Source organism: Chelon labrosus, assembly GCF_963514085.1.
Source record: "Chelon labrosus genome assembly, chromosome: 20".
Classification (NCBI taxonomy): Eukaryota; Metazoa; Chordata; class Actinopteri; order Mugiliformes; family Mugilidae; genus Chelon; species Chelon labrosus.
The window spans coordinates 7,152,100-7,179,654 of NC_140353.1; the positions used below are offsets into that span (position 1 = coordinate 7,152,100).

General features: G+C 43.4%; 1 protein-coding gene across 1 annotated transcript in view; it reads right to left on the reverse strand.

The window, feature by feature from the left end:
* Positions 1-323: 323 nt before the first annotated feature.
* The window catches only part of fndc3ba (fibronectin type III domain containing 3Ba), a 98,097-nt gene continuing 70,865 nt past the window's right edge, over positions 324-27,555 (reverse strand). The window contains exons 18-27 of the mRNA XM_084569283.1: positions 26,293-26,411; positions 25,725-25,830; positions 24,927-25,099; positions 23,976-24,089; positions 23,047-23,196; positions 21,203-21,483; positions 17,925-18,143; positions 8,972-9,138; positions 7,155-7,282; positions 324-5,326 (exon numbers count right to left, since the gene is read on the reverse strand). Coding sequence (XP_084425409.1) covers positions 5,015-5,326; positions 7,155-7,282; positions 8,972-9,138; positions 17,925-18,143; positions 21,203-21,483; positions 23,047-23,196; positions 23,976-24,089; positions 24,927-25,099; positions 25,725-25,830; positions 26,293-26,411 — 1,769 coding nt within the window. The 3' untranslated portion in view covers positions 324-5,014. The remainder of the gene's footprint in view (positions 5,327-7,154; positions 7,283-8,971; positions 9,139-17,924; positions 18,144-21,202; positions 21,484-23,046; positions 23,197-23,975; positions 24,090-24,926; positions 25,100-25,724; positions 25,831-26,292; positions 26,412-27,555) is intronic.

Sequence of the window (27,555 nt, forward strand, 5' to 3'; positions counted from 1 at the left end):
TCGCTGTGTCTCATTCATCTAAAAATGAATCACAACTTTTCTTAAGCGTAATTAACATGAGCAAATCCCAATATTAGAAATATTGATTCCTACACTCCTTGGTGTTTACAACTGCATTCAAAGGGGAGAATCATCTTTCTTTTGTGAAATCTTGAAGATAGAAATCGATACTGCAATACAACCGTGGACATTCCCATTCTCTGACGGTTTCTAATGCCTATCTTTAGAAAAGTGATCCATACAAAACTAAACAATACCCGAGTATACAGCGTGTTTGCAGAAGTACAGTATCGATGAGCAATAAACAAACCATTGCAATCATATTCAGAAAAAAATTAAAACATTTATTGGGCATAAATATATTATATATACGCTACCGATACAGTTACGTCTTACATACATAGGGTAGTATTTGCAAAAATCTATACATTAAAATTGATATGGCAGTTTCTTTTATATAATGCATATGAAATTGTCTAACATTTACAATACAAGAAGAAATGCATGATTTTCTTTTTTTTTTTTTCTTATCTCAATTCATAGACCATGACAACATTGGAATGTTTGTTTTTAAATCGTGAGGTAAAAATACGTTTCTTTTTTTTTTTAACGCTTTTGTCTCTCTTAGAAAATAGTTAAATACCTGTGAGTCTCTGTACGTTTTTTGTCAAATCGCCAATCTCTCAGTCAAAATCTCTACTTACTGTAAAAACGTACAAAACATAAAATAAAAAAATTGAAAAAAAAAAAAAAGAAAAAAATGAACTAAAACCAACAAAAACAATAAATGATCAGAAGGCACAGACGTGGGGCTGCTGGGCAAAACGTTATCTCTCATTCTTGAACTGTCAGATGTGCAGGACCAGCAAGGTGAGTAAGTAAGTGAGGAGGTTCTTAAAAAAAACAAAATTAAAAAAATCACCAGCACTTGAAAAACAAAGAACATAAAGGGAGTACCCTGCCCACAAAAATGAAGCCTTTGAGTTAACACTGTAACCTTAGACTATTCAACACTAGCATAACTGGCCTGACATCAAATGCACCATGAACCTCTGCTCTCCAAGTGGGGCATTAAGGCTTGAAAAGGGGGGGGGGGAGGGCAAAGGGCTGTGGGTGGGCAACATAACATCAGCAATTTAAGCCCCCAATGCAACAGGGTAGGTAGACGCTCAATGAGCACATCTGACAAAAGGCGCCATGCTCTCCATGAACTGTACTTCCATTGTTGCTGTACTATGAGTTCTGGGCCGAGCAGGGCGCAATTTGAGGTCGCACAAAACTGTGCTCCCCCTCCCCCCGTAATGCCAATGTCACAGTGACGCCAACGGCAGATTAATGCCAAATGAATGTAACAGACAGCGTTGGCAGTAGTGTATGGAATTGAGCATCGAGGATCTCGGGGGGCCTCCTCTTGCTCACGTCAACCTCGTCAAGCCTAATGCTCGGCATGAAAAAAAAGTGCTTCAACTCTGTTAGTCGTAGTATTTACCATCTTATTCTATAGCTCTATAGATATCTCTGTATATCATCTCTTAGCGAAAAAAAAAAAAAAAAAAAAAAAACACTGGATACAAATCACTCACTACTGCTACACCAGCACTAGCCTGGAAAAAGGAATCGTCGATATTATTATTGTCGTCATCTGCCTGAAATCATTGCGATGATTGTACTTTTTTTTTTTCGTTTTTCGTTTTTTTTTCGTTTGCCTTCTTTACCTTTCAGTGTGAAATCACGTTGTGTTATAAAACTCTGCTCCGAAAGGGGGCTACACATTTCAAAAAAATGGCACATTTTGCTTTACAAAAACAAAATAATAAAAAGATAATATGAAAAGAAGCGTAATCACAGATCAAGTTAATGTTTTTTTTTTCGTTTTTCCTTTCGAGAGAATAATAATAACAACAATAGTAATAATAATCGTAATGCTGTGTCGTTACAGAAGGACATCACAGGAACCTTTAGTCGGCTGCAAAAGTGACATCTAGTGGACACGGAAAGCCTGCACTTTGGCATTAAAACAGTAAAAAGATATCAGAAGCTTCATTATAACACTAATCAGAAAAAAAAGAAAGAAAAAAAAAAAGCCAAAGGCAGCAAACGTTTATCCCAATACAGGTTGACTTGATCCGACCCAAAGGCCTGGCTTGCTACATGTCTCTCTAAGCATTACAAGAACTGCTCGCCTGTGCACGGCCGAAACAGGAGATGAAAAACAAAAAAAAAACAACAACTAAAATAAAAACCATAGGCATTTGGTTACATGTTTGAAACGGCAATGATAACTGCACTGCATGGACTGATGAGCTACAGGTTCCCAACAGCTGTAAGAGAAATACTTAAAGGGTTACTGAGATAAGGAATGCTGGCCTTAATCATACAATCTAACATACATCCATTTATTTAAAAAAAAAAAAAAAAAAAATTAAAGAAAAAAACATGCTACAAGAAAAAAATTAGTATATAACTACACTTGTCTCTTAATCTTTAAACAATAAATAAATGAAGATTGCACTGTAATTGGCATGTAAAGTACTGTATGCAAATATATAGTATAAATAAAACCTAGAAAAAGAACTCTACCTTAACTTTCCCATCGACTTTGGCAAAGGTTGTTTTTTTCTTGAGCTAGTAAACCGTTTTGCTTTACTGACACATACAGGAGCAAGGCACAGCATAGACAGAGGAGGACGAGATACAGTATATATGTAAAAAAAAAAAAATTAAAATAAAATAAAAATGAAAGAGGAAAGAATAGGGAGGAAGACGGAAAAAACAGAGGAAGAGAGGCTAACGTGATGGTGATGATGAGGACAGCAATGGGGATGACAGGATTGGATCTCCCCTCTGTAAGGCTTTATCCCTGAGGTACATTACAGGCTGCCACTTAGAGCTAACTACCACCTCCGTCTCCCATCCGAACCCTCCTCCTCCCGCGTGTCCCGGCACCCGCAAAAAAAAAAGAAACGGACGTGTCGCACGTTAACCACGCAAGTCAGAGTGACTTCTTTGGATCATCTGGGGGTGTATTGGGTTGTACCTTGGCTTCGTTGGTCGGGTCGGGGGTAAAATAAAAGTAAAAAGGTTTAGGGGACGCGAGACGGGAGGTCGGGGGTTGTTACGCGTGTCCGAATGCCCTGTTCTGTTTGAATTGTGTTCTGTCAAAGGCTTGTTTGGTTAGTGAACATTAGTTCAAGTCCTCAGAGAACATGTCCGTCTGAGGAGAGACCACAGACTTGCTACCGCTCTGATTACATGTCAATAAAGCACCTTTTAATAGAGAGAGAGAGAGAGAGAGAGAGAGAGAGAGAGAGAGAGAGAGAGAGCGAGAGAGAGAGAGAGAGTGAAATGGAGCCTGGACAGAGAGATGGGATGGATCGAAAGCAAGAGAGGAGCAGCCAGAGCAAAAAGGTAATTACAGATCATTATAGGCGGAGAAACGAGGAGAAGACTCTTCAAACGTATCGATTCACAGACTAGCTGGAAGGAGGAACAGCTTCGGCACTGCTCTGGCTGGCGGCTGGTTACATTTCAAAAGTTGGGGGGTGGTGGGGGAGGGGGGGGGGAGGTAAAGCTCGTGCTAACTCCGAATGGTTTTCCTGGTTAACACACACACAAACACACACACAGAGAGAGCTCCGAGAAGGGCAGCTAGCTGGCAGGCTGTTAGCACCTCTGGGTCTGTGACTTTTTTTTTTACGGACATGTCGCCACTAAAGCTACAGATAAACAGGCTGGAGCAACGGTGTTTGAGATGGTAGGATACGGAAAGAAGACCGAGGGCCGAACGGCGCGTTCAGCCGAGCCCTTTCCCGGAAAGTCGCAGCCGTTGGCGATCCCCCAGCCTGGCCCTCTAAAGCCGATTCCCGCCCAACATACGTATACCAACGAAGGTTCATATACCAATCCAAGACCAGTGTTTAAGGGCTCCTTCAACCTTATGCGCAAGATGACCTCAGAGCGGCTGTTAATGAGCACCTAGAGTCCACTTCTCCCCTTTTGCACTGTACTTCAGACCTTACATTGCCATCACTTATATTACATCACTTTTATAGCATTACAGATATTTGCTATAATATATATCTATATATTTATATATTGTGTATATATATTAGATTACTGGTTTTCCATTCTTTCTCAGATATAATAAAAAAAAAAAAATCACAGGATAGCAGCATCTTACACCACACATGGATTGCATCGCTTTGGTAGCTGAACGAGTGAGTGATTGAACGTGAAAAGCTGAGCAAGATATGCGATTGACTTCTCAGGTAGGAAACGCGTCTTTTCTTTTTCTTCTCATTGTCGTTGCATGAGCGTAATTATATGTGTGCGCATGGTTACGTACGTGAGTCCGCGCACGCGCATGTGCGTTGGGGCCTCTCGCCGGTCGGAGGGCACGCACGCGGGCCGACCGACGGCCTGCAGAGGAGTAACAAACTGAACGAGTACGAGCGGCTAAAGCTTTGAAGGCCTACACTTGAATATGGCTGAATGAGTAAAGACTGCAGCCGGAGGAAAAAAATAAAATAAACATTGAAAACAAGTAAGGCAATGGTTGTCATGAAATATACACGCTCTCTAACTGAATATGTTTTTTTTTTTTAAAAATAAAAGATACAAAATAAAACATGCAAGTCAGTCTGAGGAGCAACTGCTTTGCCCACAGCTATTTTAAGGCTTGATTATCAGTTTTCTTTCCCAACCGAGGTACAGCCAAGAGAAGGCTTCCCTCCACAGAAATCCTTAACAAATGGACAATGAGACAAAGAGACGTGGAAAGAAATGATATCAAACTGTGTGAAGGCAGAAGAAAAACAGGAACGAGGTGAGAAAAGCCTGAATCGATACTTTGACTACGAAAAGAAAAAAAAAACAACAAAAAAAAAAACATAGCCTTTAGAAGCACATCTCAAGTGTTTGTTTTGATTTCATTCGGTTCTTTCATAGACGTATTTTTTAAAAAGTTTTTCTGTGATTTTTCGCTTTCTCTTTCTATCCTATAGGTAAAATTCCCTCACTTCATGAAGAAGTACTGTAGCAGGCAGGCGATGAGGATGGAGAAGCCCGCGAACACGCACACGATCAGCGCCGCGAAGCGCTCGTCGCTCGATATCAGGCCCGCCGCTTTGCCCGCGTCCACGGCGCACTGGTCCCCCGATGACGACGCCTCCTGGCGGCGCAGCGTGAACAAGGAGGAGGGGCTCAGCGGTCCGCACAGCTCCTGGCACGTGTCCTGGCAGCGGCGGCAGGCGCCCACGCGGAAGCGGTAGTCCGTGTTGCCCTGGAGGCCAGAGATTTGGAACACACCCTCCTCTCCCTTGAAAACCTGTGAGGGGAGGAAAGTAAAGTTTGATCAATGAGAATGAACAAAAATAAGATTGGAACGACACGACCTGAGCATATGCAGGTTTTTGTTCATAGAAGATAAAAAGCATACTAGTAGATTTTTACAAAAAAACGTGCTCTAGAGAGAAGAGAGGAGACCTGCACGCTCCCCAAGGCCACTGCTGCAAATGATTGATTTCTTGTTTGGTGGAACTTTTCATTAAGTATCTTTCTACAAAGAGAAATGGTTCAAGCATTGACATTTCATCTCAATCCTACGGTGCAAAGACCCGCACCTGCTGTTCCTGACCGTCTCTGATGATCTCATGCTTCCGCAACACCTTGCAGACTGTGTCTCTTTTCTGATTAAATTTGGGCAGTTACCGTCATCAGTTATGTACCGAGTGCCGCTAGCATTTTATCCGCTGCCAGTTTTTCCTGCAATTTAAATCTAACTAAATTCATTCACCTTCTTCTGTAACAGCTTGTCCTGTGAAAGGACACCGACAGCCAGTTTAGAATCACCAATGAACCTAACGAGCACATCTTTGGACGGCGGGAGGAAGCCGGAGTACCCGGAACCTTCTTGCTCTGAGGCATCAGTGCTAACCACCACACCACTATTTCCGCCCTAAGTAATTCCTATATCCAAATTTAGCCAGGCAGCAAAGACAATGGTAAGACAATGACTCTTATTAGCTAATTTGTTCAACTTAACCCATGGGACTCTCAGAAAACAGCAGATGTATGATAATCCAATGACCTGGTACCCATATAGGACAACCTATTAACACTCTGGTTCCAATCATCCCCAGGAGAAAAAAAGTTGGTTCTGTAGAGTCACTTGTGGCTGATCAAGGAAGGCGACAAGTTTTTTTTGAGCATGTGTGAGCTGCAAACTAAGCTGTTTCCGAAAGGCCACATTGTACTGCATGTACAAGCTTTTACACAGGACGCAACAGGTGTGCTTAACATTAGTTTTAGCCTTAAGACCCTCAAACAGAAGACAGAGAACATGAACATAAGACTTGCACTCACTGGACACCGTCTTGTGAAAGCAAAAAAAAAACACAAAAGGGAGAAAAACACGCACAGAAAGGGAAGCTGAAAAGCAGCGTCACTGATTTGTATGGACAGCTGATTTGTGTGCACCTAATGAACAGAGCAAATACACATCCCACTTGCGCACTTATATACACAGTTGATGTTTTATCCACTGGCGAGTATCAGCAGTTCTCCCCTCTAACCATCCCCTAACTCAGTAACATTAAATTGAACAGCCAAGAAGACAAATGTCTTTTTATCCACTCGTTTGCTCATTGCTCCAGACGCCAGCCATCCAATCCCATATTTCCAGCCGAAATCTTTATTTTTTTTCCTCCCCCCCAGTTGAGTCTGTGTTGTAATTCTCATTAGAAATCCTTCGGTACCTCTCTGTAAATACTGCCGGCACCGCAGATCACCTTCAATTTCCCAACGTAATGTCTCTCGGTGCGAGGGAGAGCAAGTGAGAGGGAGAGTGGCTTTGCTCTTTACTCCTCCGTGTGCAAGTTTATGTCCAGGGTTTTATTCGCATATGCGCGAACTTGCTCCCGTGCGCACCTTCCCATCAAAGCGAACTGAATTTTTCTGCTTCTCGGGAGATTAGTAATATCCTCCTAGTAGTTGTATGCAATTCCACATCAATGAATTTGAATAAAATAATTAAAAACGCCGCTCTCGGCTGAGACAGACACTAGAGCTCTCAAACACACACACACACACACACACACACACACACACACACACACACACATATATATATAGGACCGTGTCTGTGAGCGACAAACCTGTTTGTATTCTGATTCTCGTCCCACCAGCACCTGGAGCACGTAGCTCACGGGATCTCCTCTCATTGGCGGGACCGTCTCCCAGGAGATCTCACACGTGTTCCCCTCCAGCTGGTGCACTCTAGGGGCTGTTGGAATAAATGGCGTCAAAACATCATTTCTAACATCTGACAGCATTGGATTTGAAGAAGGTCAGGGGCAGATGAGGGGCATTTCTTCATCTTAAAGGAATACACCTTTTATTGATCTAAATATCATGCTTCCAATCACCAATTTATAACGAATGCCCTTTTCGGTCACAGAATTGACTATTTCATATCAGTACTAACGACTGCTGTCATGCTAATGGTGGTCAATGACAGACTGCGTAGACTAGCGAAAGCACACCGGGCCGTGAAAACATGTGCATTAATCGTTCTGCTGTGTGTCGGCAATTGTTTTGCAAAGCAAGAATATCCTTAGGGGACAGTGTAATATTTCACAGGAAATAATGTGAAAACACTGATCCAATATATCCTGCATTAATTGCGTCGCTAAACACGTTTTACTAAACTCTTCTCACACCCAGGGACCTATTTACTGATCCATCCCAACACCTCCAGCTCTTTATTGTTCCCGAACAAACGCTTGTTTTCAGAGAGCCTTTCAGTTGGCGCACGTGCACTGCTGAGAGTTTTACAGAAGCCATTTGGGCCCTAGAGGCTGTTAATGGATATGTCAATGCCGCCACGCTGCACATTTACGGGGCCTCATAGGGATATTTATAACAATTTCTGGTTATAACAGGATACGCCTTGCTGTGATTACTGTCACAGTGATAAGCCACCAGCTCTCGGGTTTACAGCGAACATCATATACTGGAGGCGATAATCAAGTAAGGCTACAGTAAACATGTCATCTTTAACGCCCAAAAGGGAGCACATTTTTAAGCCGCATGGACCCGAAGAATCGGATTCTTTTGTCTGAAATCGTCTCAAGAGACAGCTTGGGAAAGGCGGCTACTTTTAAAAGAATACTCGGCAGGTGATTGGATCAGTCTCTCGTCATCTATCTTGGGCATGACTTCAACCAAGCCGATAAAAAGAACCAAAGGACAAAGCAGCAGAGTGCAAAAGAGGAAACGCAAGAAGCTGCAGCTCTCAACGCTAACGTGCATCAAGTGAGCTAACTAACTGGCATATTTGTAGATAATTCTTTGCATATAAAGGGCAGCGCCACTTTGGATTAAGTGCATGGCTTTAATTCTGCTTTGCAACCGGTTGCGAAAACTCATTAATAGATGTGCATGTAATCAATAAATTACAATGGGCTGCACAATGTAATCATGTGGAGTGTTTCACAGGTGTAAATCGTGCACAGCCAAAGTGACCATCAAAGCTAACGTTAGCTTGTTAATGCGTGACAATGGCAAGTTGCTAAACCTTGTGCTAGCAAAGTGACATTAAATTAAAAACTTAAAAAGCTAAGTTCGTAAGATGCAGTCACTTGCAGCTAATTCCAAACTGCATTAAGTCCAACTCTGAAAAAAATCCAGATTTATTCATGTATGCACTTAGTAAATAAAACAAGTAACGCATACACATGCAAAAGATTAGCAGTTAAGTAAAATGTTGATTCGTCCACCTACTTTGAATACCAGTAACTGCTTCTTTTGCTTAAACGGGTACAGAACTTTCAACCAATTTACATATTGGTTTTATTGTTTATAGTTTGTATTTAATTACTAACAAAGACAGGACTTTTGTGCACAAATTTAGCAATCCAAAATCTAGCCATATAGCAAAACATAAACACACACTCTCTCCGGGTGAGTTTACCTTTGAGGGCAGGTGGTACAGACTTGGTGGTGCAGAAAGTATGTGTGTCAGAGAAGGGACCCTCCCCGGCGTCGCTGATGGCCTGTATTCTGAAGCTGTAGCTGCTGGACTCGATCAGCCGCTGGACCTTGTAGGTGTGGCTGGGGCCGCGGTAGATTGTCACAAATCTGGACGGAGGAGACAGGAAGAGACGGTGAGTCACGGATCTGGACAGAAACCTCAACACGTGAACGAGGGTCGGACGCAAAGGAGCTAAGGAGATGGATGAGTAAAGGCTGAGTCAGAGGAAAAGGCCAACGGTGTTAGAGGAAAGGAAGTTGTGGGTAAAAACTGATAACAAGAGGTGTGAAAAATGAGACGTCAAGACAGTAAATAGCTTTGGGGACTGACACGGGTCATGTTCACGACCTCACTGACGCATTTCTCCCCAACTTTCATGACCTCGGCACAGCAGGCAACACAAGAAGCACATTATTAATAAGGTAGCATACAGTATGCATAGGTTTAGCATATGCTACCGCGAGGCACGATTTACTTCCTGTAAGTTGTGGAGACCTTGAAAAGGGAGAAGAGCGGGAGAGAAGGGTGTATTTTAAAGAAAGATAGGGGTGATTTATGAACGGAGAGGACAAATACTGACAGGTCGTAGTCACAAATCTGACGATAACGAGCGCCAAAACAGTTCCTGGCTGCCTAGATGGACAGATTGATGGGCCGAAGGAGGGATGATAAGTGGGGAAATGAGCGACTCGTGGAGGAAGGAAAGTGGATTTGATGCTGAAAAGACGAGCACGAGTAGGTAAAAGTGTGAGCAAAGAAGGAAGTTATGGAAAAGAGGGAAGGGAGAAAGGAAGACGGGTGACGGGGCAAGTGGGAAGGGAACAGGCAGTGATAGAGGAGGAACATCAGAGGAGGACGCGACGGAGAGGAGAAATGAAGCAGGGGGTGACTGGTAATTATAAGAGTGGAGACGATGATGGAGGGTTCGCCATACGAGGGGGGAGAGAGAGAGAGAGAGAGAGAGAGAGCGGCGAAAGAAGAGATGAGAGAGGTCATGGTTTAGTAGAAGGCTATAACTCCAGATGAGCTCTTTATGTGGCTGCACTACAGAGAAGTGATTTGTTTCTCGGGCTGATTTATGGCGTTGTTAATCCCTTGCCTCACTGCTGGGAAATAGAGTTAATACTCGGTGCTGGTAGAATTAGTTCAGTGATTGGAATGTAGTTTACTCTCTGTTGACTCTGCACCACACGGCCAAAGAGAGAGAGAAAAAAAAGAAATAAACCCACGTGTAGATCATCAGGAGCTATGACCTCTACTCTTTTGGAGAGAGCCGTGTGGCAGGATTTCAAAACAATGAACACGAGCGCAGACAATAAACACCCGCGTACAAAATAATCTCCAGGACACATTTAATGAGCTGAATTGCATCCTTGGTTCAGGGCCAAACAGCCAACCAATTAACTTCCACAAGGGCCAGAGGAGGACAGAGAGAGAGAGGTTAGAATCAGACAAGGCTGTGTTCTCGTTCTGTCTGATGCCGTCCGTTTGTTTCCTGAACATTTTTACCGGGGGAAAAAAAAAAATGTGTTACTTCCTTTTACTGCACAGTTTTCTTATGATGTCGCAACTGCGACGCTCATTGCAGATGCCGCCGTCGCACAACACCGCTTCGAATGCGGGCCGTCTTTCATTTCTAAGTGTTTTCCAGAACCTCGAGCTCATCCACAAAAGCCAACATTTATTTTCGGAACGACATTATCAAATATCTTCGTTCAGCCGGAGGGACCGGGAAAGCTTTCCCGTGAGATTGCGAGTGTCGAATGAATGCCTCGAAGTAACCAATCATTCTTAGAAAATATCAAAAGGAGTTTATTTCAACCCGGCGTGCATGCCAAGTTAACTTTCAACAGAAATCCCACGTAAATAAATGCGTGTGGCTGCAATTAATAATTAAAGTGGCAATCTCGAAGATTACGGTTTAAATAAAAGTTAATCCTGTTTTTTACAACCTGGACCTTATTTCTGGCATAAAATTACTCACCCATATAACTTTTGTGCAATTTGCATTCCTTCGGCAGATATTTAGATCTGCGTACATCCATGTAGTGGACCTTATTTCTGGCATAAAATTATTATTTACTCACCCATATAACTTGCGTATATCCATATAGTGGGAGTGACTGGGGCACCGAAACGCAGTCTCTAAATAACACATTATCTGTTGTGAAACTCGTTCATTTCACCAATATTTTGTTATTGTATGCTTGTGCTATTCCCCGTTGAGTCCGGAGTTGCCTGTTATCATCATCAGAGGTCTGTAGGTTGACCTACAGATATTCAGCCATGTTGCAAAAAAACTAGCAGTAGCAAATTACAGGTAAACAAGCCGACCGTCGCGGGTGCGCGCGGTCTGTAGGTCAATCTACAGACCCCGAATGATGATAACAGGTAACTCCGGACTCAACGGAGAATAGCACTAGCGTACGATAACAAAATGCTGGCGAAATGAACGAGTTTTGAGGCAGATAATGCGTTATTTAGAGGCTGCGTTTCGGTGCCCCAGTCACTCCCACTACATGGATATACGCAGATCTAATTATCTCCCAAAAGAATAAAAATTACACAAAAGTTATATGGGTGAGTAAACGACCGTATTTTATGCCAGAAATAAGGTCCAGGTTGTAAAAACACAGTAGTTCCCCTTTAACTTAGTGCTAATGTATATAAACCGATATCAGAATAGGATACAGATTGAGATACCACAGACGTGTTCCAGGTTGATGCTGCTGATGCAAACCAAACTTTTTCCAGCTGCTGCAGCTTCACAATAATAATAATAATAATAATAAAAAAAACACTTAACTTTTATTGGCCTTTTTAGAGCGCAAATCAGTCGAGTGAAATAATGCAAGGAGCAATGAAACAAGAAAGAGCGCCCACAGTGAGCTATTAGATGAAGAACTGCGGGGGGGGGGGGGGGTTACACCTTTATCTTTTCAGCCAAGTCTTTTCTCTGAGCATTGCTGTTTGGGAGACTCGTGCTGTGTGCGGCATAAAAATCAGACTGATGGGAAACGGCCAATCCTTGTGTAACTTCTTTATTAAAACAGCAACTGTCTGCTGCTCCCAGACTTCTGCGGCCTGCGGCGTTGAAAACCAGCAGCTTTAAGCGTCAAAACATATTAAACAGGAGTGAAATGTTCGAGGTTGCCACTTTACATTTGCCAAATCTAAACGTTATTATTTGATTTCAGTTACACTATCGTGGATATGTTTTAATATTGCTGCTTGTGTAGCCCTTTCATGCATTCTTATTGCAGATCTTGTTTTCCAGACAGCTTTCCTTGGCTTTGTGGTGCACATAGAGAACAGAATGACCAAGTACAAGGACGGACAGAAAGAATGCAAAGAATAGTGTGGACTGACTCTCGGATTGGTAGATACACTATATTACCAAAAGTATTCGCTCACCCATTCAAATGATCAGAATCAGGTGTTCTAATCACTTGGCCTGGCCCCAGGTGTATAAATTCAAGCACTCAGGCATGCAGACTGTGAAACAAGACATTTGTGAAAGAATGGGCCGCTCTCAGGAGCTCAGTGAATTCCAGCGTGGAACTGTCATAGGATGCCACTTGTGCAACAAATCCAGTCGTGAAATTTCCTCGCTCCTAAATATTCCACAGTCAACTGTCAGCTCTATTATAACAAAATGGAAGCGTTTGGGAAAAACAGCAACTCAGCCACGAAGTGGTAGGCCACGTAAAGTGACGGAGAGGGGTCAGCGGATGCTGAAGCGCATAGTGCAAAGAGGTCGCCGACTTTCTGCACAGTCAATTGCTACAGAGCTACAAACTTCATGTGACCTTCAGATTAGCCCAAGTACAGTACGCAGAGAGCTTCATGGAATGGGTTTCCATGGCCGAGCAGCTGCAGCCAAGCCACACATCACTAAGTGCAATGCAAGGCGTCCGATGCAATGGTGTAAAGCACGCCGCCACTGGCCTCTAGAGCAGTGGAGACGCGTTCTCTGGAGTGATGAATCACGCTTTACCATCTGGCAATCTGATGGACGAGTCTGGGTTTGGAGGTTGCCAGGAGAACGGTACATTTCAGATTGCATTGTGCCAACTGTGAAATTTGGTGGAGGAGGAATTATGGTATGGGGTTGTTTTTCAGGAGCTGGGCTTGGCCCCTTAGTTCCAGTGAAAGGAACATTGAATGCTTCAGGATACCAAAACATTTTGGACAATTCCATGCTCCCAACCTTGTGGGAACAGTTTGGAGCGGGCCCCTTCCTCTTCCAACATGACTGTGCACCAGTGCACAAAGCAAGGTCCATAAAGACGTGGATGACAGAGTCTGGTGTGGATGAACTTGACTGGCCTGCACAGAGTCCTGACCTGAACCCGATAGAACACCTTTGGGATGAATTAGAGCGGAGACTGAGAGCCAGGCCTTCTCGACCAACATCAGTGTGTGACCTCACCAATGCGCTTTTGGAAGAATGGTCAAAAATTCCTATAAACACTCTCCTCAACCTTGTGGACAGTCTTCCCAGAAGAGTTGAAGCTGTAATAGCTGCAAAAGGTGGACCGACATCATATTGAATTCTATGAGTTAGGAATGGGATGGCACTTCAGTTCATAGAATGAGTAAAGGCAGGTGAGCGAATACTTTTGGTAATATAGTGTATGTATGTCTGCGCGGAGGGACACATGAAAGGGCGAGAAAAATGTTGACAAAGTACAAATGGACGGATGGAGGGATAATTCTTATGTATGGTATGTATGTCTGGTCTTCCACCTGCATTCATCTTAAAAATCCTTTGTGTCAGAACGTTGAAGCCTCCTCTGCACAGCAGTGTCCACGTTGCCATGGCATCCTCACAACTCCCGATACCACTGCCAGAAGGCATTGTGGACAATACAGATGAGTAGAAAGTGAAATGAGAAAGGAAAAAAAAAAAAGAAAAGAACAAACCCAACCGCCTTTATAGGGGCAACAACAGAGTAAAAATAAAACAAGCGAAAATGAAAAAGCTCTGAGCAAGGGAGGACAGAGCGTGAGCAACAAGTCTGCATACGGCGAGATAAGAACGGGGGAAATGGAGGGGATAGAGGGGTAGAGGGGAGCGCAGCAAAGAAAGGGGAGGCAAGATTGTGAACCTGAGAAATCTGAGAATCTTTCTCTGTCACCTGCTGCAAAACAGAGACACGGCTGGGTGAAAACCACGGAGGGTAAAAATTATAAAAGGGGATGCACATTTCCCCGGAGGCCCTCCCGAGGTGTAGTCATCTATTCAACGATGAAACGAGATTAATAAACGTGAATGAGAGCAGAGGACGGCAAGAGAAGAACGGCGAGGGACGGGGGCAGAGTCGAAAAACTTTAACGCGGCGTCAGAAAAAATATTACGTTTGAATTGCGGCTGGCTATTCAATATGTTTGTTTACAAAGCTGTTTCCCGATGCAATACTCTCGTTTCATAGCGCCCTCGATGTCTCGTTCGGTACATTAGCAATAAAGGATCTGGTTGCCAAGGTCGTTTCACCAATAATAAATAAAGGGAGGCTAATTCATTCAAATGGAACGTGACGGGAAAGCAAACACGGGAAAAGGAGGGCCGCTGGAGGAGAGCCCTGTAAACCAGATCTGCCCATTCATCTGTTGACATCCCTCTGTAACACACACCGTGCGCCACTAACACACCTAAACGTCCCGTCATAACTATCAGTAGCTGCAGATATTGAATCTCAAACAGGGGTAATTAGATTGAGTCGGTTAAGAATCACACGTTGTGATTACGGAGCGATTCAGTTAATTACAGTTTGCTCGTGGAGGGCCTTATGAAGGAGGTCGAAGAGGAGGGAAAGTAATAATGTGTGTGTGTGTGTGTGTGGAGATTTGTGCTACTTGCACTGTTTGTCTTTATACCGTATCAACTGATTTATCTGCCGTTTCCATACATCTTGAAACAACCATGCCCTGGTCATTCTCCCCTATCGCTATCCCATCCAGTGACTCCACATCTCCATAACAAATCCACTCAGCTGCAAGATGTTCTTGCACGCTTTCGGCTTCAAACTGCCCCGCTGTCTTTCAGCGGGACTCAAATCTGGCATTGTGCTCTCGACTAGTCAATTTACTAACCAATGCATTTCTGTTTGAGCCATTCCTCGGCTGATTTGCTCGCGCGCTTAAGATCATTATCCCTTTGAAAGATCCACTTCCAGATGGCCTCACATTATCTTCAAGCACTCTTTGAAACGACGCAGAATTTATGGACAAATCCGTGACTGCAAGCTGCCGGGCCCCTGGTGCAGCAAAACGACCCTAAACCCTTGCATTCCTAGCACCAGTCAAAACCAATCATGGACAACTTGGATGCCTTCAAACTCATTCAAATGTCTGACTTTTTAAACGTAATTTATTTGAGAACATCATCTCTACGAACAGGCACAAACAAGGTTCAAACGTCCAAGAAAGCCAAAACTTCCCTTTTATGTCTTACTTTTTCGCTGTTACTAACGCTGAACAGCCTCAGCGAAAGCTTCACCTCGATCTTGATTTACACGCAATCATCAGGTTGAATTATGGACCAAAATGTTTTTCTTCTCCAAGGAAGGAGCGGGCAGGGAGGCAAATTCTCTCATAAGGGAGCGTACGGCAGTGTGGGAGAAAAAAAAACATCATCCCTGATGCTGAACTGACTGAGCGGACAAAAAGCCTTAATACTCCTTGACCCATTTCAATCAACCACTCTTCAAAGTCTGCTGTCAGAGAGCAGGAAGAGACACCTGCACTGGGACAGAAATAAACTGGAGAGACGAATGATGAAGTTCTATTCTTTGACCAAACATCAGCTTCTCAGGTTTGATGTAAGTCGCCCAGCTGGCATGTAATGAACTGCACTATTTCACATCGCAAAGAACTACTCAATAACATTATAATCACTATCATTTAACTACTAACGGCGCCTGCAAACATAAGCATAATATACTCAAACGCATCCCAGCCTTGTCGCAAGTAGACGTGCCCATTGGCATGCTAAACACTGTGCCAGTTAGGAAGCTGCAAATAAAATTCGCTAAACTGTGAAAGCTGCTTTCATTTTGGCTGGCGGGGGAGTCGGTGTCTATGTGTACGCCTCTGTGTTTATGTGTTTGTGTGTGTGTAAAAGAGGTTAACGGATCACAGCCTGCCAGAGAGAGCCCCATCTGTTGCCTGCTGCTCTCTGGCCCATTCCAGAGGTGCCAAGATACCTGGGTGCCAACTTGAAGCCGGCCAAGCCTTAATTCAAACACTGATAGAGGCCGAAAAAAAACAAAAAAAAAAAACGGTAGAGGGCTGGACGGAGGGAGGGAGGGAGACATTCTCACAGGTGGGCAGACAGGCAAGCCGATAAATGTGGTTGCTACTCAGCTTGCTATTTCTGCTCTGATGTCTTAAAGACTCTCTTAAAACCTTCCCTCGTCACTCCGTGCACTTGTTCCAGTTGTGTAACTATGTGTCATTGGTTATATTCTTTCCTTCCCATGCACCATAGTCTGCTAATTCTCTCTCTCCCCCCTTTTCTGCTCTTTGTCACTCCTGCCCGACCAGTCAGTTAAATGGATGGCTGATTGTTGCGGGCTGGGTCCAGATGCCCTCTGCATGACTACTCCCTGGTACATCTAGTTACTGTGCACAGAGGAGAAAAAACACACACACACACACACACACACACACACACACCCACAAGAAGATCTGCACAAGTACCTCTAAATAGACCTGAACACACACTCTCTTAGTTTCAAGATGCTGCAGTTCTGTCCTTCTTGTATGTGTGTGCATCTATGTCTCAAGTGTGTGCATGTGCTATAGACCTTCTGGGTGCCGATTTGTTGTATTGATGAGCTGCGGGTTACCGAGTCTGACAAAAGTGAACGGTGGGTGAAACGTTCTGAGAGAACATCCTCAACCCAGAGGGTTGTAGAGTTGCAGAGGGGCCACTTTTGATCCGAAATATCCAAACGCAATGCGTAAAGATTTAGACTGTAGACTGCTCATTAAAAAGAGACAATGCTAGCAGGGCCTGGGCTTCAATTTACGAGTCTTAATGTAGTAACCGTAAACAACTAACTACTGTTTTTTACAACCTGGACCTTATTTCTGGCATAAAATATGATTATTTACTCACCCATATAACTTTTGTGTAATTTGTAGTCGTTTGGGAGATATTTAGATCTGCGTATATCCATATAGTGGGAGTGAATGGGGCACCGAAACGCAGCCTCTAAATAACGCAGGGGTCTGTAGGTCAAGCTATCGGATGATGATAACAGCTAACTCCGGACTCAATGGGGAATAGCACTAGCATATCATAATAAAAAATATTGGTGAAATGAACGAGTTTCACAGAAGATAATGCGTTGTTTAGAGGCTGCGTTTCAGTGCCCCAGTCACTCCCACTATATGGATATACGCAGATTGAAATATCTCCCTAACGACTACAATATTACACAAAAGTTACATGGGTGAGTAAACGATCGTATTTTATGCCAGAAATAAGGTCCAGGTTGTAAAAAACAGTAGTTCCCCTTTAAGTGCTCTTAGACTCATGGGGCTTTTCTCCTTGTTGTGAACTGCTGCTGTTTGTAGAGTTAGTGCAACCTATGAGATAATACAGAATGTGCACGGGAGGTGCTGTGAATGACTACACATCTATTATTAACTACTCTATTCTATTATTATTTTTGTTGTAAAGTGCAAAAAAACCTAGGGTTCCTTTGTCTTCTTTTAATGTACAAATGTAGGTTAAATGCGTGCTTTTATTGCGATTCGTACGTGTAAATAAAGATGCTTTATATGTGCGGACACCTCCTTGACCCCTTTCTTGTCCGCAAAGTAAACTATGATGTGGAGGTTGTATAAATAGGTGCGCATGTGCGTGTGTTGAGTACTCCACCTGTGGTTCTTGTCCTCCATCTGTAGTGTGTAGACCATGTCGTCAGCGAGCAGGGCGCGCGTGTGACTCGCGTTCTCGCCCCACTTGAGCTTCAGGCTCTGAGGGCCGGCCGCCGAGCACTCCAGCGGGGGTGGTGCCGGAGGGAGGGGGCGCGTCCTCGCTAGCAGAGGTGGACTCAGGGGACTGGAGCCGATGGCATTGACCGCCTGGATCTGCACGCTAAAAGTCACGGGGGAGAGAGAGATATTACGATTTGTTTGTCACTGAATATTGCACTTTTAAAGATGAAAAATAATCGTAAATGTGCATGAAACTGCAGGGAAATGTATATATCGTGTAGCTGCATTTGCTCGGAGAGTATCTGTAGACCTGTTTATGTAATGATGGAGTAATTTTCAGTAAAGCAGTAAAGCTAGTGCATTAGCTTGGACCTTTAATATCCCTATGATCCATTCATTACCTTTCAGCCATCACAATCATCTCCAGGATGAGGCTTTAATATATCAGACACGTTGGTCCACATTTTTCATGAATACACAATAGTACGCAAGAAAAAACACTGCTGCACAATGTTTTACAAGATCAGCTGTTTTTTCTTGCTACAATGGATTCTGTACATGCATTTGTACCCATGTGGTCAAGGACACGAAGACAAATGTGCACACCCGAAGACACACAGATCCTCTAGCGCTAATTAAAACAAACTGGAACAAATGGATTTCTGTTTTTCAAACTCCCCTGCTGCCTTTCTTCTAAGAATCCCTCTCCCTCGCCCACCACTCCTTCTGTCGGTGTCTGATCAGCCGATTAGCATCCATATCAGAGGTGCTCGGCCAGAGAGCTTCTAATTTCTGACATTTAATCGCCGCTTCTGTGTAACTGTAACCTTTCATTATAATGCATGCAGCCAAGGGAAGGGAGAGGAGAAAGGGCAATGTTGGTCCATCCACTAGGTGATTAAGAATATGGATAAAACATTATTGGAGGCTGAGAAGAAGGAGGAGCATTAAAGACAAAGCTCAGATTTAGACGATTATGGGTATATCATCAGATCTTTACAGTATATATTTAGATGTGCAGAGATTATGTTTGCAGTCACAGAATGTACAGGGAAAGTCAATAGATCAGCGAGACCCTCAACCTCCTATGCATTTGCTCAGTTTAATCTCGGCCCAGTGACTACTAGATTACATTTGTATTTTGGTGACAGGTTTGTCCCAAAAAGCTGAGCAGCAAAGGCTGTTAACGAAAACCTGTAACGCACCGTCGGCTTTAATTTCCTCCAGCTAGAATCTGATTTTGGTGATTATGTTTTTTGGGGTTTTTTTGCGATGTGCAACTGAGTGGGAATTATCCTCTTATGGTGTTTTTCAAATCCTTCAAATAGGTTTTTATTCTCGATGTTAAATGTTAGTACGCAGAAAAATGCAAGAATTAACACCTGGGAAATTATATTTTAAAAAGCTAAATCATACTTAAGGTATTTTATTATTCATTCATTTGCTGTATGAAATGTGGACTATATAATGTGGACTACATAACTATCCAACAAAGGTTAAAAAAAAAAAAAAAGGACTGGACTATATAACTATTTTTCTCTTGAAAACCCATCATCCCTGTCCTCAGTAAAGAGTTCCCTGTCCTCAGTGTAGATAGCTAGATGAGAGAAAAAAAAACTGAAGCTTAAGCAGTACTTATTAAGAATATCCTGCCAATAAAGACATTTTACCCTGCGCTAAACCAGCACAAAGCCATGCACACAAATAAATTATGAATAATCCTATCTGAAGTGCACCCCCGCTGTAAATAACAACCAGAATTGCAGTCAGTGGCGCACACACACACAAAAACTCCCACAGGAAGACTCTCGTGGACACACATAAACGCATGCACATAGTGTTTTGCCGCAGCGGCAGCCATTATGCAAGAGAGCAGAGTGACATTGGGACAAAAACAACCTCAGAACAATAACAATGGTGTGTAATCATTACACCCCCCCACACCCACACATCTTGGATACCCTCTATTTTTTTTTTAAATAACAATTCAAAGAACTCGCCGCGCGGTCACATGCATGCACGCGAACATACAAACACACATGTAATCACAATCAGAATCGTTCACGGAGCCAATAGTTGGTGATTCAGACTAGTAAGTGGTTGTTTACTGCTGCTCGAGTACAACAGGTCTGACATCACAGTTCATGTAAACATCAGGCTATCCCAGGCTACTTTACACTGTTTTCTACGTACCTGCACCTTAAAGCAGATGTACTGCATAATTTTCTCACTACTTAATAAAGTTAAAATCGAATTTTCTTGGTATTTTGTGCACCGTGTTTTCAGAGATGCTGCCTTTGTCTGTTCGCTTAAGTCCCAGAGACTTGACTGCTAAAGTAGGAGAAAGTCTCACTAATCCTGTTGGCTCAGACTTCCAGACAATAAATACACAACTCACTGCCTTTGTTGCAATACAGTTTAAAAGATATGAGCATTGATCAGAGAGCTATTGACTCTATTATGAGAAAGTAAGGATTCAGGGTTTTAGTTCTACGAATTTAATCGACACTAGGGACTGGAAGTCAAGGTTTATTTTTTTTTACATTTCATCCCCTTATTATTGTTTCAGTCTGCCTCGTCTGAGTCCCATTTACAGTGGCCAATAAATCTGTTAATAGAGTTATTCAATATAGGGATGTGACGTTTGCAAACGAACCGAATCTATTGACCGACTCTTTAAAACAAACAACGAGTCGCTGTCGTTTTGTTTTTTGTTTTTTCTTGCTTTTCTGCTGTCACACAGTTGCACTCAGAAGCTGCTGCTTTGCTTTGAGACGGTGCTGGTGACTGAGCTGGTATAGTGGTGAGCATAGCAATGGGCCGGGGTTTGATTCCTGGTCGGCGCGAAGGTGTTCACCAAATTTCTTCTCACAAGATAAATAGCGATCTATGTAGAATGAATGATTCTAGATCAAAATCTTGCTCGAACACAGCGCTTATTTTGAGGATAAAATAAGTTACTCCCAGACCATTTTAAAAATAAATATCAAAATGACTCTTTTGAACGGCTCTTTGAAAGGAACCGATCCACAAGATCTGGCTCCCTTCAAGCCATAAGAGCCCCAGAGCCATAAATCCCATCTCTAACTCTATTAAACTCCTTCTGGTTTAGGAAGGAACTATAGTTCAGATGTTCTGAAATCTAAACGTAATGAAAACCGAATTAACATCAGGAGCATTAAATCATAACCCCATAAATTCATCAGCATAAAACAGTACCTGTATTCGCTGTCTGGCTGCAGCCCTGTGACAAGGTGACTCGAGCCTGACTCCACAGTGATGGTTTGGTCGTCCAGGGTGATGACGTAGGAGGTGATCTCCGCCCCGTTGCTGTTTGGCTCCTCCCACTTCAGGAGGAGGCAGGTGGATGGGGAGTGGCCCGTCTCCGAGGAGGTCGGGAGGTCCAGGAGGGTGAGGGATGAGATCTGGTCGGGATGCGTCGCTGGGGTCCGGTAGCTCACCTGCTCGCTGTAGGGGCCGGCACCTGCCTGATTCACCGCCTGAGTGGGACACAAAAAATAAATAAATAAAAATACATAGAAGGTGTGAGAGTGGGAGGATATGAGGTAAAGGCTGTAATGACAGTGGAGGGTGAGTGACTAAATATGAGGACAGCATAGAAGTCACGAAAAGGACCAAAAAAAAACAACAACAATCAAAACAGATAGATGAAGTTTGACAGTGAGACGGGACAAAAGTGAAATAAAGTGGCAATTATAAAACAGACATAGAGCAAGAAAGGGTACAATAGAGGGGGGAAAAAAAGAAAACCACTTGTGACGGAGCATTAGTCTAACTCTAGTGCCGTCTAATACTTCTAATAAACGCTTTTAAATTGCCAGTTAAATGTTGCCAGTTAAAGTTATACATTTGCTAGATTGAGAAAAAGAACTCAAACAATGACAACATAAAAAGAAACAAACTTAATTTGCAAGCACTGTTTCCACTTTAAGGCTGTTAAATTGAATCAAGACAAAACAAACTGTCTCTGCAGAGTGGCAGATTTACTGTAAGTGCCAAAAAGATGTACAGCACTTATTTTTTATTATGAAAATGTACCGTGGTCCCCTTTCCAAGAACAGCTCAGCAACGTTAACATGAGCGAATACCAACGGGCTGAAGGTAAACTTTGCGGTGCGTACTTGCACCCAAAGTCTTAACTTATTATTATTCTATCTTGGCAGCAAATTATCTACACGCTGAAGCTTCCAAGAAGACTAATACTGCATTTCTGTAGTATTTCTAATTTATTTAAGACGCCAAATTCCACTTGGTGATGCTTGAAAAACACAAAGAAGTTGATTTAGCTTTTCCTAGAGATAATGTCTGGAAAGTGTTCCCATAAAACAAGCGCGTGTCGAGTAACGCAGACGTGAAATAACGCCGCAGCAGATGAACCAGAGCAGGTTCGGACAGGTACGAAATGTAAGGAGTCATGGGGAGTTCAAGCCGAGTCGGTGCCTCCTGTGTGATGTATTGCCGCAATCTTCTTAAGATACAGACATATCACGCACACGCAGGTGCAGACTACCAGAGCGTGGAAACACGCCAAGACAAATCATGTACACACAAAAGCGGTGATTAAGAAACAGGCCGGCTTTGCTTTGTTCTCTGAACATAATAAATAAGGCTATAAATAAGTGAGACGTATTACATGTAGTTATGTATATTCACAGCTTCAGGGTACTTCAGTTTAGAGAGAGAGAGAGAGTGTGTGAGAGACGAATATACAGAGAAATAGAGAGAGAGTCCTTATTTATGCACCAGATTAAGAGTCAGGGCACATACTGAATCAATTATCATCATCTTCTCACTGGTCTCTAGTAGCCTGTGTGTGCTTTTTATATTTGATGCTCCCTTGGGCTGTGTGGACTCTTCTATTGTCTGTATCTGTGGTCCTGCCTGAGTCTGTGTCTTGCTTGCATTTCACTTCTTTGTTTATCTATTCGTCTCTCTTGCTGCATATGTGCCTGTCGATTTGAGTTTGTCCGTCTGTGTGAATCTCAGTCCAGTGGAGGTGGTGTATATGTGTCTATAGATATATATTGCAGTTTGCGTGTTACCTGTAGCCTGCAGCAGTAATCTGTGGCAGGCGTAAGATCTGACAGTTCACACTGCGTGGCAGACCCACAGTAGATGAGCTCCATGGGTTCGTCTTCCCTCGCCCACTCCAAGCGATACTCAGAGATGTCTGTGCCCGAACCCTCGGGGCTCTGCAACGGACAGGAAAGCACATTCAGCACAAGCAAACGGATTCGACGCTCGGACGAATCTGCAAAAACTTCCTTTCAGGCGCAAAATCGAAAAAAAGGAACGATGTTGAGGTACATGCATCAAATGCAAATAATAAAATATGCAAATAAAAACCACAGCTGTAAAAGATGAGTTAGATAGATAGATAGATAGATAGATAGATAGATAGAGCATCCAGTAGCAGTAACATACATTGAACATACAATACAAAAACTACATAAAAAATAGAAAGTAACTAGAAATAAAATGTTTTATACAACTATAAACTATGTTAAAAATATAAAGTGACCTGTTAAAAATACAAAGTGACCAGTAGAGGTAGAGGTTTTTTTTTGTTGCATAATGAGTTCAAACCAGAGGTTTATACTGGATGGTGAAACTAATAAACAAAACAAGAACCACAGGACTAGGAACAAATATTCAGTTTTCATTAAATGCCACATCAAAAGGCCAAAAGGGAATAGAAGGATAAGAGTCTTTTTCAATTAAAAATATCAAAGCGCAGACTTTCTTTTATTATCGATCCAAGAAATCTGGACTGCTATGAACTACAGGGTCCCCTTGATCTTCTTGTCAGCTCAGGGACAGAAAAGTAAAGTCTTTTTTTTTACAATGAGCAGAAACTGAAAAAGGGGAGGGTGGGCCTTTTGAGACGGGCCTCTTTTTTAAGAAAAAAGTGCTCTCCGTTTTTATTTTCTTTGCCCACAAATGGAGTCGTCTCCCCGTGAGCTTGTCTCACCTCCCAGTTGAGCGTTACACAGGTGTTACTGGTGAGAGTGATGAGTGGCGCGCCGCACTGGCCAGGAGGACCCGCCGCAGTCGTCACCTCTGTCGGCTCGGAGAACGCGCCAAACTGAGAGAAGCAGAAACCAACACACGCAGATTAGTCGACCCGCAGAAAGTGAACTGGCTACTGTTTTGCTGATGAACAAAAATGCCTTCCAAGCTTACCTAACTCCTCAAATATGACGATTTTGTGTAGCTTTTTTTTTCGTCAGACACGAGCGTAGACTAAATATCTTTCAAATTTGGACCGTTCATGTAAACTATTGCTCGGGTTGAACCCAAGCTGGATTGAAAACACAATTCTAAAAGGGCAGCCTGTTGAGTTGTATGTTTTTTGGCATCCTCTGCATGCGTGCCTTGTTCTTCCCATTTTTTTTATTTTTTTTTTAGAGTGTGTGTGTTTGTGTCTGCTTTTGATCAGCCAGTCTGAGTGCTAGTTCACCTCTGACTGAGTGGATGATCAAACCAATCTAATATTGTGTTCAAACCGTGGAACACTTCTGCTTCCAACCACGTACCCCTGCTAAGCCGTCTGGGACATGGCGACCTAATCACCACTGGTCCTCGTGTCTTTGTGGAAGCAGCAGAGCGGCGATGATTTAATGTCGAATGTCGTGTAGCCCAAATTATGTTAAGAGCTTCCACGGACCATGTACTGAATGTGAGCCGAGTAGATTCCATAGCTATAAGCAAACAAGAGCCGTTGAATGCAGCACATTACGCTTGTCAACCGTAAAATAGCAATTACTGTAATAATTTGAAAGGCTGAGCCGCTGAGCTGCCTGATTCTAACATAAGATTTTGTGGTTCTAAATGGTGTAAACACTAGCTGATGGATATTTTACTTCATTCATAATTATTTATATTCCTGCCACCATGAGCAAAGCGAGTTTCCGTTTCTCACCCCGGCCTCGTTGGCAGCCCTCAGTCGGAAGCTGTACGTTGCACCGGGCAGCAAACTGGCAACAGTGCACTGCAGCTCCGAGCCGTGGTACACCTCCGCCGGCTTGGTGTCCCCCTCGCTCATCTCCAGACTGAACACACAGTCCTCGCACACTCCCTCGGAGGCAGGCGAGTCTAAGGGGGGGAGGGTCGAGGTAAGAGAGGAGAAATATAAGAATTTATTCATGCATAAAGACTTAAAATAAAAATTGCAAGTTTGTTTAGATTATCTTTAAAGATCGGTTCAACGGGTGCATTTTTAATTATTTCTAAGGTTTTTTTTTATCCTCCGCCACACCTGCGTCGCTTTGCTTGCAGTAGGATGAAAGCAATGAACGAAGGAGACAGTGGGGAAAACCCTCCAATACATTAAAGTCTGACCTTCAGCACAAGCCAGTAATTGCACAAGCGCTGTCTGAATGTGAGCTGATTAGGGATGTGACCAGCTATATTAAACTGGTTAAAGGACTCAGAGTTGCAGGCTGGGAGACTTTTGCCTGCCAAGAGATAACAGTACTAATCGGCAATAGGGGCCGACATTAGGAGGAGTTAAGGCAGATATGAGGGTGGGTTAGGCATTTAATGTGCTAAATTAGGGCTCAATTAGGCCGAAACACGGTTGACTTGGCTCGCATCTGAGCGGGCCAGGGAAACGTATTAAGCAGTCGGAGGCTGATTTGGCCGCTATACATAATAGCAAACAAAGTACTAAACAAAGAGATGAAATAGAAAAAAGAAAGAAATAAAAGTCTTCACTCACCCCATTCTAACTGCACTTCCTTGTGTTTGGCTTTACCCACAATCCTTGGCGGCTGGCAGGGCCCCGGCGGGACGCTTAATGTACGGACCGGAACGCTAACAGTGCACTTCAGGAGCAGAGATAAGGACAGGAAGACAAAACAAAAGAGAGAAAGAATGACAATTATAGATCGGTACGATTAATAACTGGCTCTAAATGTTAATTAAAACAACACCGATGCGTCACTGGTGCCCCGCTCTGAACTCAGGAGCTGACAGAGAAAATCCAAAGGTCACACTTTACCATTTTGAAGTTGTGCATAACATTATGACCACCTTCCTAATATTGTGTAGGTCTCCCTTGTGCCTCAATTTGGAGGCCAGGTCAACACCTTGTGCTGTTTTTCATGTTATTTCCATCCTGCCGGGGATGGCTGCTGCATCCAGGTGGATGCTACATGTCTAAGTAACATCCACACAAATGCCAGGTCCAAAAGTTTCCCAGCAGGACGTTGTACCGTCACGGAATGGTCAATTTTACTCAGTAGTCATAATGTTATGCTTGATTGGCGTGCATGTGCGCGTCTTACCGGGCTGTGTCCTCCGGTGGTGATGCTACACACACGTAGGCGGTAGAAGGTTCCAGGTGTCAGGCGCTCGCACACACACTCTGTTGCTGGACCACTGTACGCCACCTCCCACTGATTCGCTGCAAGAATACACACACACGCACACAAAAATAAACACAATTACGCGACCTCTTCACAGATAATGCATGCGCAGAGGTGCACGCAACGAATCTCCTGCTGTTTTTGAAAGCATTTTTGCGCCCGACCTAATTATTTTTCCAGAATCCCATTGACCCAATTAATGTCTGCACAACACTTTGCGCTGCCGCTGCCGTTGTTGATGGATCACATATGGAAATACAATACTCCGCTTGTGAAGCAGCACTTACGCAAATATAGGCACTGTTTACACAACAGCTCAGAACAGTTTCCCACCCGAAGTGGCATGTATTGTGATTGCGTAACGCTTCGGTTATGGCAAAGCATTGCGCGTCGTTGCGCCGTCGTACGTTGACAACATGGAGCGAAGATCAGCAGCACATCAGACAGTGCTGAGTGATTTTTCTAAGAAGCCGTGAGTGGGTGTTATCTGTTTTAGACAGATTCAGACGTATCCGCTGCCTGAGGACAAAGACTGGGAGACTGAAGAAGAGTTTCTACTGCTCAATTCTGAGCCTTAACTGGACCTAAGTACCACTGCATCACTGCACTTTAATCATACAGCTGCTTTAATGCTTTTTACTACTGGCTGCAGGTACAAAATTACATTTCACTGTGCATAAATGTGTAACTGTGCATGTGACAAATAAAACCTTATCTTATCTTATCTTACATAAATCATTTTAACCCCTGAACAAGCACTGATGCCTCGAACCCATCGGCTGACTGGGTCCTTTCTGTGTGGCGTTTGCATGTTCTCCCTGTGTCTGCGTGGGTTCTCTCCAGGTAGTCCAGCTTCCTCCCACCGTCCAAAGACATGCTCATGAGGTTAACTGGTGATTCTAAATTGGCTGTAGGTGTGAACGGTTGTCTATCTCGCTGTTAGACTAGCGATCTGTCCAGGGTGTACCCCGCCTCTCGCCCAGTGACACCTGGGATAGGCTCCAGCTGTCATTGGGCGACCCTCCACGACCCTCCAGAGGTCAAGCGGTTAGAGAAAACGAATGAGAGGCACGGGGACACAATTTTAAACCCTCTTTAAAATTGTGTCCCCGTGCCTCTCAGTGAGGTTTAAGAGCATGAGGTTTCCACCCGGCCAATCAGCGAAGATCAAGGCGACATTCT